General features: G+C 35.0%; 3 protein-coding genes across 4 annotated transcripts in view; 2 read left to right on the top strand and 1 right to left on the bottom strand.

Moving 5' to 3' along the window:
- Positions 1-3095, top strand: part of LOC107747868 (BTB/POZ domain-containing protein KCTD5-like) — an 8392-nt gene extending 5297 nt beyond the window's left edge. The window contains exons 4-7 of one of the 2 annotated variants that reach the window (XM_016562484.1): positions 345-440; positions 570-680; positions 2134-2259; positions 2840-3095. In XM_016562484.1, coding sequence (XP_016417970.1) covers positions 345-440; positions 570-680; positions 2134-2259; positions 2840-2869 — 363 coding nt within the window. In that variant the 3' untranslated portion in view covers positions 2870-3095. The remainder of the gene's footprint in view (positions 1-344; positions 441-569; positions 681-2133; positions 2260-2839) is intronic. The other variant, XM_016562485.1, reaches the window with a different exon arrangement.
- Positions 3096-5251: 2156 nt separating this feature from the next.
- LOC107747869 (SUMO-conjugating enzyme UBC9-B-like) lies at positions 5252-9742 on the top strand. Its single transcript, XM_016562486.1, has 7 exons — positions 5252-5481; positions 6672-6748; positions 6943-7026; positions 7104-7176; positions 7275-7384; positions 7477-7556; positions 8935-9742. Exons 2-7 carry the CDS (start codon positions 6683-6685, stop codon positions 8996-8998), a joined length of 477 nt encoding a protein of 158 aa, XP_016417972.1. The 5' UTR covers positions 5252-5481; positions 6672-6682; the 3' UTR covers positions 8999-9742.
- Positions 9743-10907: 1165 nt separating this feature from the next.
- Positions 10908-13080, bottom strand: part of LOC107747866 (interleukin-9 receptor-like) — a 7622-nt gene continuing 5449 nt past the window's right edge. Inside the window, exons 7-9 of the mRNA XM_016562483.1 lie at positions 12591-12681; positions 12443-12509; positions 10908-11203 (exon numbers count right to left, since the gene is read on the bottom strand). Coding sequence (XP_016417969.1) covers positions 10913-11203; positions 12443-12509; positions 12591-12681 — 449 coding nt within the window. The 3' untranslated portion in view covers positions 10908-10912. The remainder of the gene's footprint in view (positions 11204-12442; positions 12510-12590; positions 12682-13080) is intronic.

Below are 13080 nucleotides of genomic sequence, written 5' to 3' on the forward strand. Positions count from 1 at the left end.
TGTCTGTCTGTCTATCTATCTATCTATCTATATCTGTCTGTCTGTCTGTCTATCTATCTATCTAATCTAGATATATTGTTCAAAATGAAGATGAAAATGATTGTGACACTTTGTGGCTGTCAAAAGTCCGTTAAACTTATCTATAGTTAATGTGATGAGCTACATCTGTGGAAATAAAGTTTAATTCAGGCATAAACAGGCAGAATGCAAATCCACATGTGCCTTCAGGCACACATATAAATTAAATTCATTTATATTTAAATGACATGTTCTTTATTTACATGTAGTGTGTAAATGAAAGACAGATGCTTTACATATTTCACCATCCTTGTCTCTGTTTTCAGTCGCCGGTCAAGCATGTTTACAGAGTGTTACAGTGTCAAGAGGAAGAACTTACTCAGATGGTCTCGACCATGTCAGACGGATGGAAGTTTGAGCAGGTAAATCGAACCCGGCTTTAGTTCATCTGATCATTCCAGCTCCACAACAATCAGAATCGCTCCCGCCGGTTCAGCTGACCTGCGGTGTGTGATGCAGGCCCTGCCTTACGCTCTGATTGATTGTTGCAGCTTGTCAGTGTAGGTTATGGGCGGGCCCAGAAGTCAGAGTTTTTCCTGATTGTGTCTCGAGAGGTGAAGGGGGAGGAGTCAAGCCAAACTCACCCCGCCCACAGTGGAGAGGTGTGTCCAACGATCCCCCGTCCTCCCACTAACCACTGCATGCTGATTTTCATTGCAATGGTCACAGTGAATGCTGTCGCCTGCGTGGATGTTGGTGATTCACACATGTTCTGCATGTTTATAATTGTGTTCACATGTTTTTAACAAGGGCCGAGTCTTTGCATTCAATTGCATTTCCGAGCATGTTGACAATTTATGTGCACCCTGTTGTATTTTTGTTAAAGGGATTGTTCACCTAAAATGACCATTTCAAAACCCTTTGTTATGTACTTCATTGTTAAGATATTTTGCACAATTTTCACATGGTTCCTGTGCAATGAAAGTGAATGGCAACCAATACAGTCAAGCTCCAAAATGAGGAAAAAAAGTAGAAAAAAGTGTGAAATCGCAATTAAATTAGAATCACAAATAGCTCTACAATCACATTCTTGCTAATAGTAAAAATATGCCAAATGTCATGTTTCCATGACCAGTTGTCACTGAAGTCAAACCTGAGTTAAGGCAGGGGAAATGTTTCCAGTGACGCACAATCATCAGCATTTTAAGGTGGACTGTCGCTTTGAAAGAATAGTTCACCCCAAAATGAAAATGTACTAAACATGTACACTGGTCATCCAAGAAGTAGATGAGTTTGTTTATTCATCAGAACAGATTTGTAGAAATGTAGCATTTCATCACTTGCTCACCAATGGATGCTCTGCAGTGAATGGGTGCCGTCAGAATGAGAGTCCAAACAGCTGATAAAAACATCACAATAATCCACTTCACAACAGTCCATCTATTCCATCAATTATTGTGAAGCAGAAAGCTGCATGTTTGTAAGAAACAAATTCAAGACACTTTTAACTTTAAACTTTGACTTGAACTTTTTCTGGCTAAATAAAGGAGTCCATACGCTTCCTCCAGTGAAAAAGGCCATCCCCTGTTATTCTCTCACATCAAAATCCACCCACATATTGTTTGGACTGTTTTCCCTTGTAAATGGTGCTTGCATATTTCTCTCCTGATTCAGACGAGATTACCTTTTTACCGGAGAAAGCAATATTATGTATAGAAGATTCATATTTTAGTTAGAAGCAACAGTCTAAACTTAATGATAGATTTGTTTCAGACAAACATGCAGCTTTTCGTTTCACAAGACATTAACTGATGGACTGGAGTGGTGTGGATTACTTGTGGATTATTGTGATGTTTTTATCAGCTGTTTAGACTCTCATTCTGACGGCACCCATTCACTGCAGAGCAAGTGATGAAATGACTAATTTCTCCAAATCTGTTCTGATGAGGAAACAAACTCATCTACGTCTTGGATGGATTGAGGGTGAGTAAGCATTCAGTAAATTTTCATTTTTGGGTGAAATATTCCTTTAACCATCTATAGTCACTCACTGAGAACAGTTGCTAAACTCTGTCTGTTTCTCTCCATTTTCTCTCTCATTCATGTTTTGTGTAGTTGGTCAATATCGGATCCTCCTATAACTATGGTAATGAAGATCAGGCGGAGTTCTTGTGTGTTGTTTCTAAGGAACTGCACAACCAATCATACAGCAGCTACACTCAACCCAGTGAGAAAGCCAAGGTAAGCGGCATGTGTGGGACAGTAAAATACATTCATAATGTTACAAATTTTTTCTATTTCCAATAAATGCTGTTCTTTTGAAGTTTCCATTTATCAAAGAATATAAAAAATAAAAAAAAGTGTATCACAGTTTCCATAAAAATATGTAGCAGCACAACTGTTTTCAACATTGACAATAATCAGAAATGTTTCTTGAGCAGCAAATCAGCATATTAGAATGATTTCTGAAGGATCATGTGACACTGAAGACTGGAGTAATGATGCTGAAAATTCAGCTGCGCATCACAGGAATAAATTACATTTGACAACATATTCAAATAGAAAACAGTCATTTTAAATTGTAATACTATTTCACAATATTACTGAATTTAGTGTAATTTTGATCAAATAAATGCAGCTTTGGTGAGCAGAAGACCCATTTAAAAGTCTGTAGTGTACATACTAGAATTCTTCAGCTATAGTATGCATAGTATGTTATTCAAAGTATGGCTGTTGTGTTTTAGGGTATTGGTGATAGTCGATTAGTGCTGATTAGTAATCTTTTGTGGTTTTATGTAAATCCTCTGCTGTTTTCCCTCAGATTCTACAGGAACGTGGTTCTAGAATATGATCATCTAGAGCTCCCGCGTTTTGAGACATATCAGCTCTTTCTAGAACATTCCATGAGCTTGTTCTCTTCACGCCTCGAGAGCACTGGACACCTGACGCACGTGAAGAGCATGTCCACTGCAATCCAGTCTGTATGGTGCTTGTTTGTTTTGATCTTCATGGATTCAGAGACAGGATCTGGAGAGCTGGACCAATGTCAATCTCAGGGAACAAAAGGAAATGGACAGGTCACTCTGAATCACTGCCCACCTTTTTGGTTTGTCTCCCTTTTTCTTTAATCAATAACATGATCAAAACCTGATGGTCATGTACTCCTGCATGATTTGCAATGTTTCAAAGAGCGTCTTGAGCTTCAATGGAAGCAGGAAAATCTGAGCGTCTGTACAAAGAGTCACATGATCAATGTCATTTGATTAGACACAGATATAGTACGGACTTTATTTAACACTACTTCAAAAGAGAAAATTATTTTAACTCTTTTTGCGAAGGTTTAAAAAAAAAATCCCTTTTTTGTGGTCTCAGACTTTTGGACCCTACTGTCCTATGATTTATATATGCAACAAAAGTGATTTTGAAAATCAGTAAAAAATTTGGCAATAGCACCATGTTTGAGCACAAATGAAAATTTTAATTAATATTTCTTGGTGTTGAGATTTTAGCTACACTACCATTCAAATGTCTGGGGTTGGTAAGATTTTTAAATATTTTTGTATAAGTATAGTCTCTGCATTAATTTGATCAAAAATGCAGTAAAAGCAGTAATATGGTGAAATTTTATTACAATTAACTGTCACATGATCCTTCAGAAACCATTCTAATATGCTGATTTGCTCAGTTTGATAAATAGAAAGTTTAAAACAGCATTTAATTGAGATAGAAATATTTTATAACATTAGAAATGTCTTTACTGTTGCTTTTAATGTGTCCTTGCTGAATAAAAATATTTTCTTGGAAAAAAAAAAAATCTTACTGAGCCCAAACTTTTGAATGATTTTTTACTCCTTTTAATGTGAAAATTATCGCTTTTGCACTACTGCTGTTGTTATTATTATCCAGGCAATATTTCAGAGGTAGCGGTGAACTGCTGTTAAGAAATGTGTTAGTGTATATTATTACTGAATACTTGGCTGGACCTTAAAGGAAAGGAGCTTTTCTGTCTGTCAGCCAAGAGGAGAGACAGGATGTGAAGCATTTAAATGACACTTTGCCTGTCCTGATCTTGCACATTTTGGTATATACTATATATCCTATAAGGTAGCAGCGTATGCATTTGTATGACTTTTGAAAATGCTAACATGTTCTAACATGTAAACCGGTTCTGCAAAATCACGTCACTGTAAAATTCAAGTAGTTGAATGTAGCGACACACATCCACACACTTTTAAAATATATAAGCAATTTCAACAAATAGTCACATGTCTGTGTGCTTTTTACTGCCATTTTGGAAAAAAATAAATAAATAAAGCTATATATTAAAAATCCTTTTTAATTGTAATAATATAAACTTTCAAATTTGAATTAGCAATGTTGCTTTAGCAACTAACTTAAATAAGTTGAAGCACTAAAATTACTCAAACTAAAACTGAAATAAAAATAAAGCTAAATAGAAATATTAACAACTAATAAAAAGGACAAGTATTTAGCAAAATGCCTAAAATTAAATAAAAATAAAAGCTGATTCAAAATATTAACAAATAGTATAATAGCATATAAATAATACTGAAATAACACTGATTGGAAATTCATGAGGTCAATATATTTACATACATTATGCGTTTTCTCTCATTTCATTTAAAATATTCTAGAATTAATCAAGCTCACTCAATTCTACATTCACAGCTCCACCGTGTGGTGATAAAAAAAAATTCAGTTTACAAAAGTAAATAAATTAAAAATAAATACATCAAAATGTTGTAACCAAACAGTTGCTGGTCCCTATTAATTCCATAGTATGGAAAAAAAATAACATAGAAGTCAATAGGAACTAGGGTATATTTTTATAGCTGGAAAGCTGTATAAACGAAACCATGAAAATTAGGCCTTTCTTTGAAAGTCTCAAGGACTCTATTTATATTCTCCATTTTATTCCTGTGACTTTTTGAACATCCAGGACAAAACAACTACTTTATTAAGTTTTTATTATTTATATATATATATATATATATATATATATATATATATTTATGGTTAGTAAACCTGCCGATTTCTTTGAAACTGTATATTTCTTTATTAATTTATTTATTTATAAATTTGCCCTGATAGATAGATAGATTTTTTTAAATTCTGGTACTGTACCTTTAAATATTAGCCGTCTAAAGGAATGCCTGCTCTAAATTGTTTCCACCGGAGTAAAAATACAACGTCTAATTTTCCTAAACACATGGCGCCTGTATGTCAACGCTAAAATATTTAAACAATTCTATCTGTTGAACGGACAGCATTCGCGTTATCTCGATTTTCCTGCAGGCGATCTGCGCGTCGTGCCGCGGGTCCTGATTAGACTGCTTCAGAACCGAATGTGTTTTCGCGAGGGAAACTTCACAGCTGTGGTTCCGAGTCAAACACGATTCGAATACGCGGGCCCAGAAGTCGAATAACACTGGGATTCACAAGGTAAGGCGGTTCTGTCGGTACGGTCGATGTATTATTGTGTTTCGGCGGCCGGTAGACGCTCGCATCGGTTTTGTTTGGCATGGTTGCTGTGTGAACGCGAGCTCGCGCCAAAGGAAGTCGAGTTTCTTTGTCCCGCGCGCTTATGAACAGCGTTCCAGCGCTCGACTCCATATTTATTGACATTTTATGACGTCATAATGTTAAGTCAAAACCTTCCGTGATTATGGAGTCATAACGTGGAGTTAAAATTCCATTATGTCATAGTGTAGGACGAACTTCTATTATGATGCCATTATGAGGACTTAAAAACCTGAGATGTGACTGCTTAATCAAGCTTGTAAACTTAATATTATGACATAATCTATCATACAATATAATCTATAGTTAACAACCTTTATTATATCGTCGTAATAGGCAGTTAACAACCTCAGTTTTGATTGTGGTGTAATGAAAATTTGCTTAAGCGCATAGTGTGACGTCAAATTTTGATTATGATGTCATACTGTGGATTTCATAACATTTACGAACTCTTGATTATGATAAACCAAATAAAGTATATAAATTAAGTTAATTTTCTTTTTTCCCAGAAATGCTAGTTGTTGTTATTGCATTGGACTAAAACAGCCTGGCTTTTCCCACAACTTCTCTATTATTATGTTTATTATTATTTTACTTACTTTATTTACTTTTTCTTTTTTGGGAATACTAATCCATAATTAGTTACTCCTGTTGTGTTCCCAGTCAAAAATGAACAACCTACAAAAAAGTTTACCCTGAAGCTACCATATTAGAATGATTCATTTATTAACTCATGATGAACTATAACAATTTAGTTTACATGATTTTATATTCACCAAAATGTGTGTGAAGTTTTATTACTGGTAAAAAATAAATAAAATCTTTGAATATTCATTTTGCCTGGCTGCTAAAAATTGCTTTGGCATGCAAAAAAAACCCCTTTTAGTTTAAAAATCCTTAGAACTTTTCTCAAGTGCATCTGTCACAGGCAGGTTTATATGATGGGTACTATAAATATTCTAAATATGAAATATTCTATAAATGATCTACAAATATTCCATAATATAAATCTTTTATAAGAACTACAAATATTCTAGTTTCTAAATATATTGCACTTGCGTTCTCGTTTATTTATTTAGCATATACTCAGATAAATGTGCATTTCTCTATAGGTTCAGAGGTCATGTCTGGCATTGCTCTGAGTCGACTTGCGCAAGAGCGCAAAGCATGGCGGAAAGACCATCCATTCGTGAGTAACCCTTATATTCTTTTATTAAATTGACTTGCAGTCCACACAACAATCAGTGTAATCCCATGCACATCTGTTCACTTCTGGATATATACTACAAAATAAACCTTTGTTTTATTATGAACCCTGTAACACATGAGCATTGTATCCTCTGGTGCTCACTTAGTGCTTTTGTCTCGACCAAATGTCCCCAGGGCTTTGTTGCTGTGCCGACGAAAAACCCTGACGGTACCATGAATCTTATGAACTGGGAATGTGCTATTCCAGGAAAGAAGGGGGTAAGACGGCTCCTTTAAGCTTTAATTCGATTAATCCGCTGTAGCATCATGTGAGATCTCTCTCCATCTCTCTCTAGACTCCATGGGAAGGAGGTCTGTTTAAGTTAAGGATGCTGTTTAAAGATGACTACCCCTCATCACCCCCAAAATGTGAGTTTTGCACAAACATATCCAGTATGTTTCCATATCCGTATCCATATCCTTGCTGCCTGGATCACACCTCACGAATGCTTGCTTCTTTTCCGAAGGTAAATTTGAGCCTCCGCTGTTCCATCCGAATGTGTATCCTTCAGGAACAGTGTGTCTTTCCATCCTAGAGGAGGATAAAGACTGGAGACCTGCCATTACCATTAAACAGGTCCATTGAAAGTCTAGTCGGTTCTATTCTAGTGCTTTGTGTTCTACAGTGCTCTTTTATAAAAGCTGATCTTGCTGTTTTTCTTCCTTCAGATCCTGTTAGGGATTCAGGAGCTGCTAAATGAACCGAACATACAAGATCCGGCTCAGGCAGAGGCGTACACTATATACTGGTATGATAAGCACAAGCTAAGAGTTATAGAACATAAGTGTTGCGTAGTTCCACATTTTAGATTTCCAATTGACCACTTGTGAGGGTTCTATTTAGAACCTCACAAGTGGTCAATTTGAAATGCTTCTCACAGGCTTCTCACAGAAATAGCACTCATAATGTCAGCCGTATGAGAAACACACGAGAAAGTGCAGGTTAGCATGTTGCTAAGATAGCAATATGGTAAGCACAAGGATGCACATAAAAATGTTGGGATTCCATAACAAAAAAATAGAATATTAAACCCCATTTCCACCACTTGAGTTAATATGAAAAATATTATATTGGTTAAATATCATAATTGTGGCTTTTTTCTCCAAATTTTTGCTTTTTTGTCTACTTTGTGTCAAAAGTAGAATTTAGCAGTCATCTTGAGATTAAAAAGTCAAAAGTATGCAACAGTCAAATTTGATAAAAGGTCATTGTTTTTTTTTTCTCTTTTGTTTATAATTACCTTGTGTCATAATTATGCTATTTAATTTTGACTTTTTATGTCTTAATTACGACTTTGTCACTTTTGGCTTTTTAATTATAATCTTTACTTTTTATATAATAATTGTGACTATTTTGACTATCTCATAATTATGGATTAGTATGTCAGAATTTGGTCTTTTTATATAATAATTTTTAGTTTTATCTCAATTATGAACCTTTATCTCAAAATTGACTCAATTTTGACTTAATTTTTTATCTAAGAGTTTTTATCTTAATTGTGACTATCTCATAAGTATAGATTAGTATGTCATCATACTTGTCTTTTTATATCATTTTGAGTTTTTATCTAAATTATGACTCAATGTCATAATTGTGGATTAGCATCTGATAATTTTGGCCTTTTTTCTTTTTATCTCATAATTATGACTCATAATCGACTGTCGATTTTAATGTCATAATTAGGACTTTCAATTATTGACTTTGGGAGATGGGATACTAAGTAATAATTATGAGATAAAAAGACAAAATGATGATATACTTTTATCTCAAAATTTAGATCTGTGACGTAATGATTTACTACAGCATATTTTTTCAAAATGTGGAGGAAATGGACTTACATCTTTTTATTTTAATAGAACTATTTTTTATTAATACTTAATTGAGTATTAGCACACATACCATTGCAGTGCATTCTGGGATTTGCCTAATACACAAAGGATGAGTGCAGATCTGTCTTAGATTTGTAAGGAAGCATTATTTTGCTGCCTAGTGTTTGGAACATCCTTCACTTTGAAAGCACACCTATGACACCTTATAATGTTCCCTAGGTAGGCAGCTCACTAGTTTCATGACACTGAATGTGAGATATTTCTTGTATTGATCGCTCTGTCTGTTTGCGTTTACAGTCAGAATAGAGTGGAGTACGAGAAGAGAGTTCGTGCACAGGCCAAAAAATTCTCCCCGTCGTAAGCGAGACGGAGGGATGGACGAATGGAGAGAGGGAATATGTGAATACTCATGCTATCCTCTCAACGGGACTAAAAGGACTTAAAAACATGACGTCTGTGCCATGGACCCCAACCCCTTCCCCTCCACCACAAAACATCACACTCTTCCACACTCCTCTTCCCTTTTAATTTCATTTGCTCTCCGTTCCCTTTAGAACGCAGTCACTGATTCAGTATCCACAGATCTTGTTGCGTTTCAAACCGGCTCGTACGAAATCACATTCACAGCTTCAGTCTTCGATCAAAAGCGGACTGTTGGGATTTTAGCTCTTTATTCATTTGGCGTGTCTGTCTGCGTGCGCTTGTATACACTCGTCATTTTATTATGTTTGTGAAGCTTCGTTTGCCCTTGAGTGAGAGAGTGCGTGTGTCCCGCGTGGCTCTGGTTTAGGTTGGTTTATTACGTTACGTGTGTGGGATAGTGCCTCATGGTGAAGTTTCCCCCCAGAATGCTGATCTAGGACCAGTTTCTTCTCCATTGGACGTGTTTGTATTTGACCAGCCGCGTGGTCTTAGATCTGTCTAGGATTGTCTAATGCTGATTCGTCGAATAAAGTCCAGAATAAATGCTCCCGTGAGCAGCAGAACCAGAGTCCAATTCTCTTAAACATGCTGTACATGGGTTCTTGTTTGTTTGATGGGAACATGTGTCCTGCGTTCACACTGATTGTGTCTGTATGTTTAATAAAGCTCTTTCTACAAAATGCGTTTGCAGACTGTGTGTGTGTGTGTGTATCCTGATCAGATGTGTTTCTTATATATAGGATGCATTGTTTAAAAACAGCTTGATGGAGGGGTGTTTAAACTTGGCACAGCGACTTAATGCTCATGACTCGCTAAAAACAGAAAAAGGGTGAGATGTGACGGCCAAAGCTATCCTTGATAGTGAATGTTAACCGAATTGATATATCAGAAATCATACATATTGCATTTTTATTTATATAGCTTTAATGATCATTTAAACATTCATATTTACAAAAAACTATGGCATTGAACTGAAAGCGTTGTAGAACAGCTTTAAATATAAAAATATAATTAAAAAAAGTACAGAATAAAATATGCTTAGTACATAAAAAATTACAATTTTTAAACTTTGCAAACAAGTTTGTACTTTTAGTTTACTTTAGTTTTCGCTTTAAAATGCCTCAGTTTTGTCTTTTCAAATGTCTGATTATATACTGTGTTTACTTGATTGCTTTATGTAATTTGTGTTAAATAAACTGCTATGATTCAGCTATTTAGCAGGATTTGCTTATTAAAGCAAAAAGCAGGTAAGCATGTGTGGATACATTTATTTTTATGCTTTTGTGCAAAGAGCAAAAGCACATGTAGTATATTAGCACATTACGTAATACGTAAAAATGAAAATACATTCCATATTGTTCAAATTTAGCCTCGTTTCCAAACTTGTGCCACATGTACACTACCACTCAAAAAGGGGTTGGTAAGATTTTAAATGTTTTTGAGACTTTTATGCTCACCAAGGCTTCATTTAATGTTGTGAGATATTATTACAAATTAAAATAACTTTTCTATTTTAATATATTTTAAAATATAATTTATTCCTGAGATCAAAGCTGGATTTTCAGCATCATTACTCCAGTCTTCAGTGTCACATGATCCTTCAGAAATCATTCTAATATGCTGATTTGCTGCTCGAAACATTTCTTACTTTTATCAAAGCTGAAAACAGTTGTGCTGCTTCATATTTTTTTTCCAGACTTCTTTATTGACTAGGTAGTTTATTTGAAATATTTTAACATAAATGCCTGTAATGTCACTTCTGATTAATGTTACTGTCCTTGCTGAATAAAGCTAATTTCTTTAAAAAATCTTATTGACCCCAAACTTTTGAACAGTAGCTTGCATGCACATGTTAGACAGCATAAGTGTGTGAACTGGAGAGTGTGCAGTAGTCCTCACTGCATGTGATGCTTCCTCTCTCGGTTGTGACAAAATCGCGAATCCAGCAGCCTGAGTCGACGTCTGAACCCACAGGAGACTGCGGCATGCTGGGAGACTCATGCTCGTCGATCTCTCCCATATTCTCATAGTTTAAGCTGGTGGGCTGAGGGGGCGTGTCTGTGCTCTCTGTCAGAATGTCAATCTGGAGAGACTCCTCCGCCTGCATTATATCTCTCATCTTACCTGACAGCATTGAACGGATCTGAAAATACAAACACAATCAGACTATTAACAGTCATGTATTAGTAGAATGATAGTTTGTTTCGGTCAGAACCGAGAACAACTGTTTGCACCCATGCAAATCTTTAGATCTTCTTAATTCTAACACTAGAAATCATCATTAAGCTAATTATCAAAGGTCATGCCAAACAGTGCAAGAATGAAGACTTAAATTTAGATGCCCACAAAATGCTCTTTCATTTGAAAACATAAAATAGCATGTGTTTCTAATGTGTGCCTGCATTTAAGAATACAATTCTAGAATTGTTTTCTAAATTAATTCTGTGGTCTTCAAATTCCCAAATGGGTTTGCAAAGTCAGAAACAGGTTTGATATATTTTATCTGGTAAGACCGCAAAACCATATTTGATATCTTTCTCATATCTGATCTGTAAGGTTTCCTATAATCATTTGACAATGATGAAAAGCCAAGACTAGTGATATTTTAGCATTATTTATAAACCATTATAGTATTTATTAAGTTTTGGATTAGCTTTTATTTTTAAATTTTCAGTTTTCATTTTAAATTAAAGTTTTAGTAATTTTGTTCAGTTTTAATTTTAGGAATTTTAGTCCTTAATTTAATAAAATTTCCTTTTTTCATCTAACATTTGTATTATATTTTATTTTATTTCAATTAGTTATAGTTTTAGTTAACAACAACGTCATTGGTCCAGACAGATTTCTTGGCATGTAAATCTAAAATTATTTCTATGTATCTTCATGTATGGAAAAAAGTGATAAGAACTTGCTAGAGTTTGTGTATTACTTACTGATTTATTAATTAATTTGCCATCTAAATTGAATAAGTCAAGCATCACTAATATTATTGCTTACAATTTAGAGTTAGGTGCTTTTTGAAAACTTTAAACTATTAAACCTGTGCTCATCAGAAAATGAAAAAAAACAGCAGTTCATAGAATAATTCAGTAAACAAGAATTAAATATTATGTAAATGACATTTTAGACACAATATTGTGCCAATGAAAATTGTTCTGAACAATGGCAATACAAAACAACAATAGTGGTATTTTTCGTTCCTAAATGATTCAGTGATTCATTTATAAAGAGATTCGATTGTTTCGTTCTTGAATGAGCCTGCATATTTAAACAAACTGGTTGAGAGAATGATTCAGTGACACACTCATAAACCGCACTTCATGCATAAGCACTTTTTACGAATGTGAATGATTCCGTTTTTTCTTTGTTTTTTGGAAGTTACCTGAACATCTACATCCCAGTCTCTGAAATAAGGGGCTGGTGATGGTATATAATCATTCTTCCTCCATCTACAACACAAATATCCTGTCATTTATTTACAGACAAAAGAAATCAGAACAGTTCAGGATGCTGCAGATGACGTTTCTAACCTAGAATATGGGATACAGGACAGAAGGACCAGTGGAAATGGCAATAGCAGTAGATACCAGGCGATATGGAAAGATCCTCCTGGAGTCTCTTCTTAAACATACAATGGGAGAAGAATCTTAATCACAGTATGTAATATTAAAGGGATAGTTCACCCAAAAATGACAATTCTGTCATTAATTACTCACCCTCATGTCGTTCCAAACCTGTAAGTCCTCCGTTCATCTTCGGAACACAAATTAAGATATTTTTGATGGAATCTGAGAGCTTTCTGACCCTCCACAGACAGCAAGGATATTACCGCGATCAACGCACAGAAACGTAGCAAGGACATCGGTAATATAGTCCATGTGACATCAGGGGTTCAAACGTAAATTTACGAAGCTAACGAGAATACTTTTTGTGCGCAAAGAAAACAATAATAGCATAATTTATTCAACAATTCTTCTCCCCGAGTTACCGTCTTTCGCCATTTTGGAGAGTACCCCAGAA

The sequence above is a fragment of the Sinocyclocheilus rhinocerous genome, unplaced genomic scaffold (genome assembly GCF_001515625.1).
Source record: "Sinocyclocheilus rhinocerous isolate Xijiao unplaced genomic scaffold, SAMN03320098_v1.1 scaffold799, whole genome shotgun sequence".
NCBI classification, from domain to species: domain Eukaryota; kingdom Metazoa; phylum Chordata; class Actinopteri; order Cypriniformes; family Cyprinidae; genus Sinocyclocheilus; species Sinocyclocheilus rhinocerous.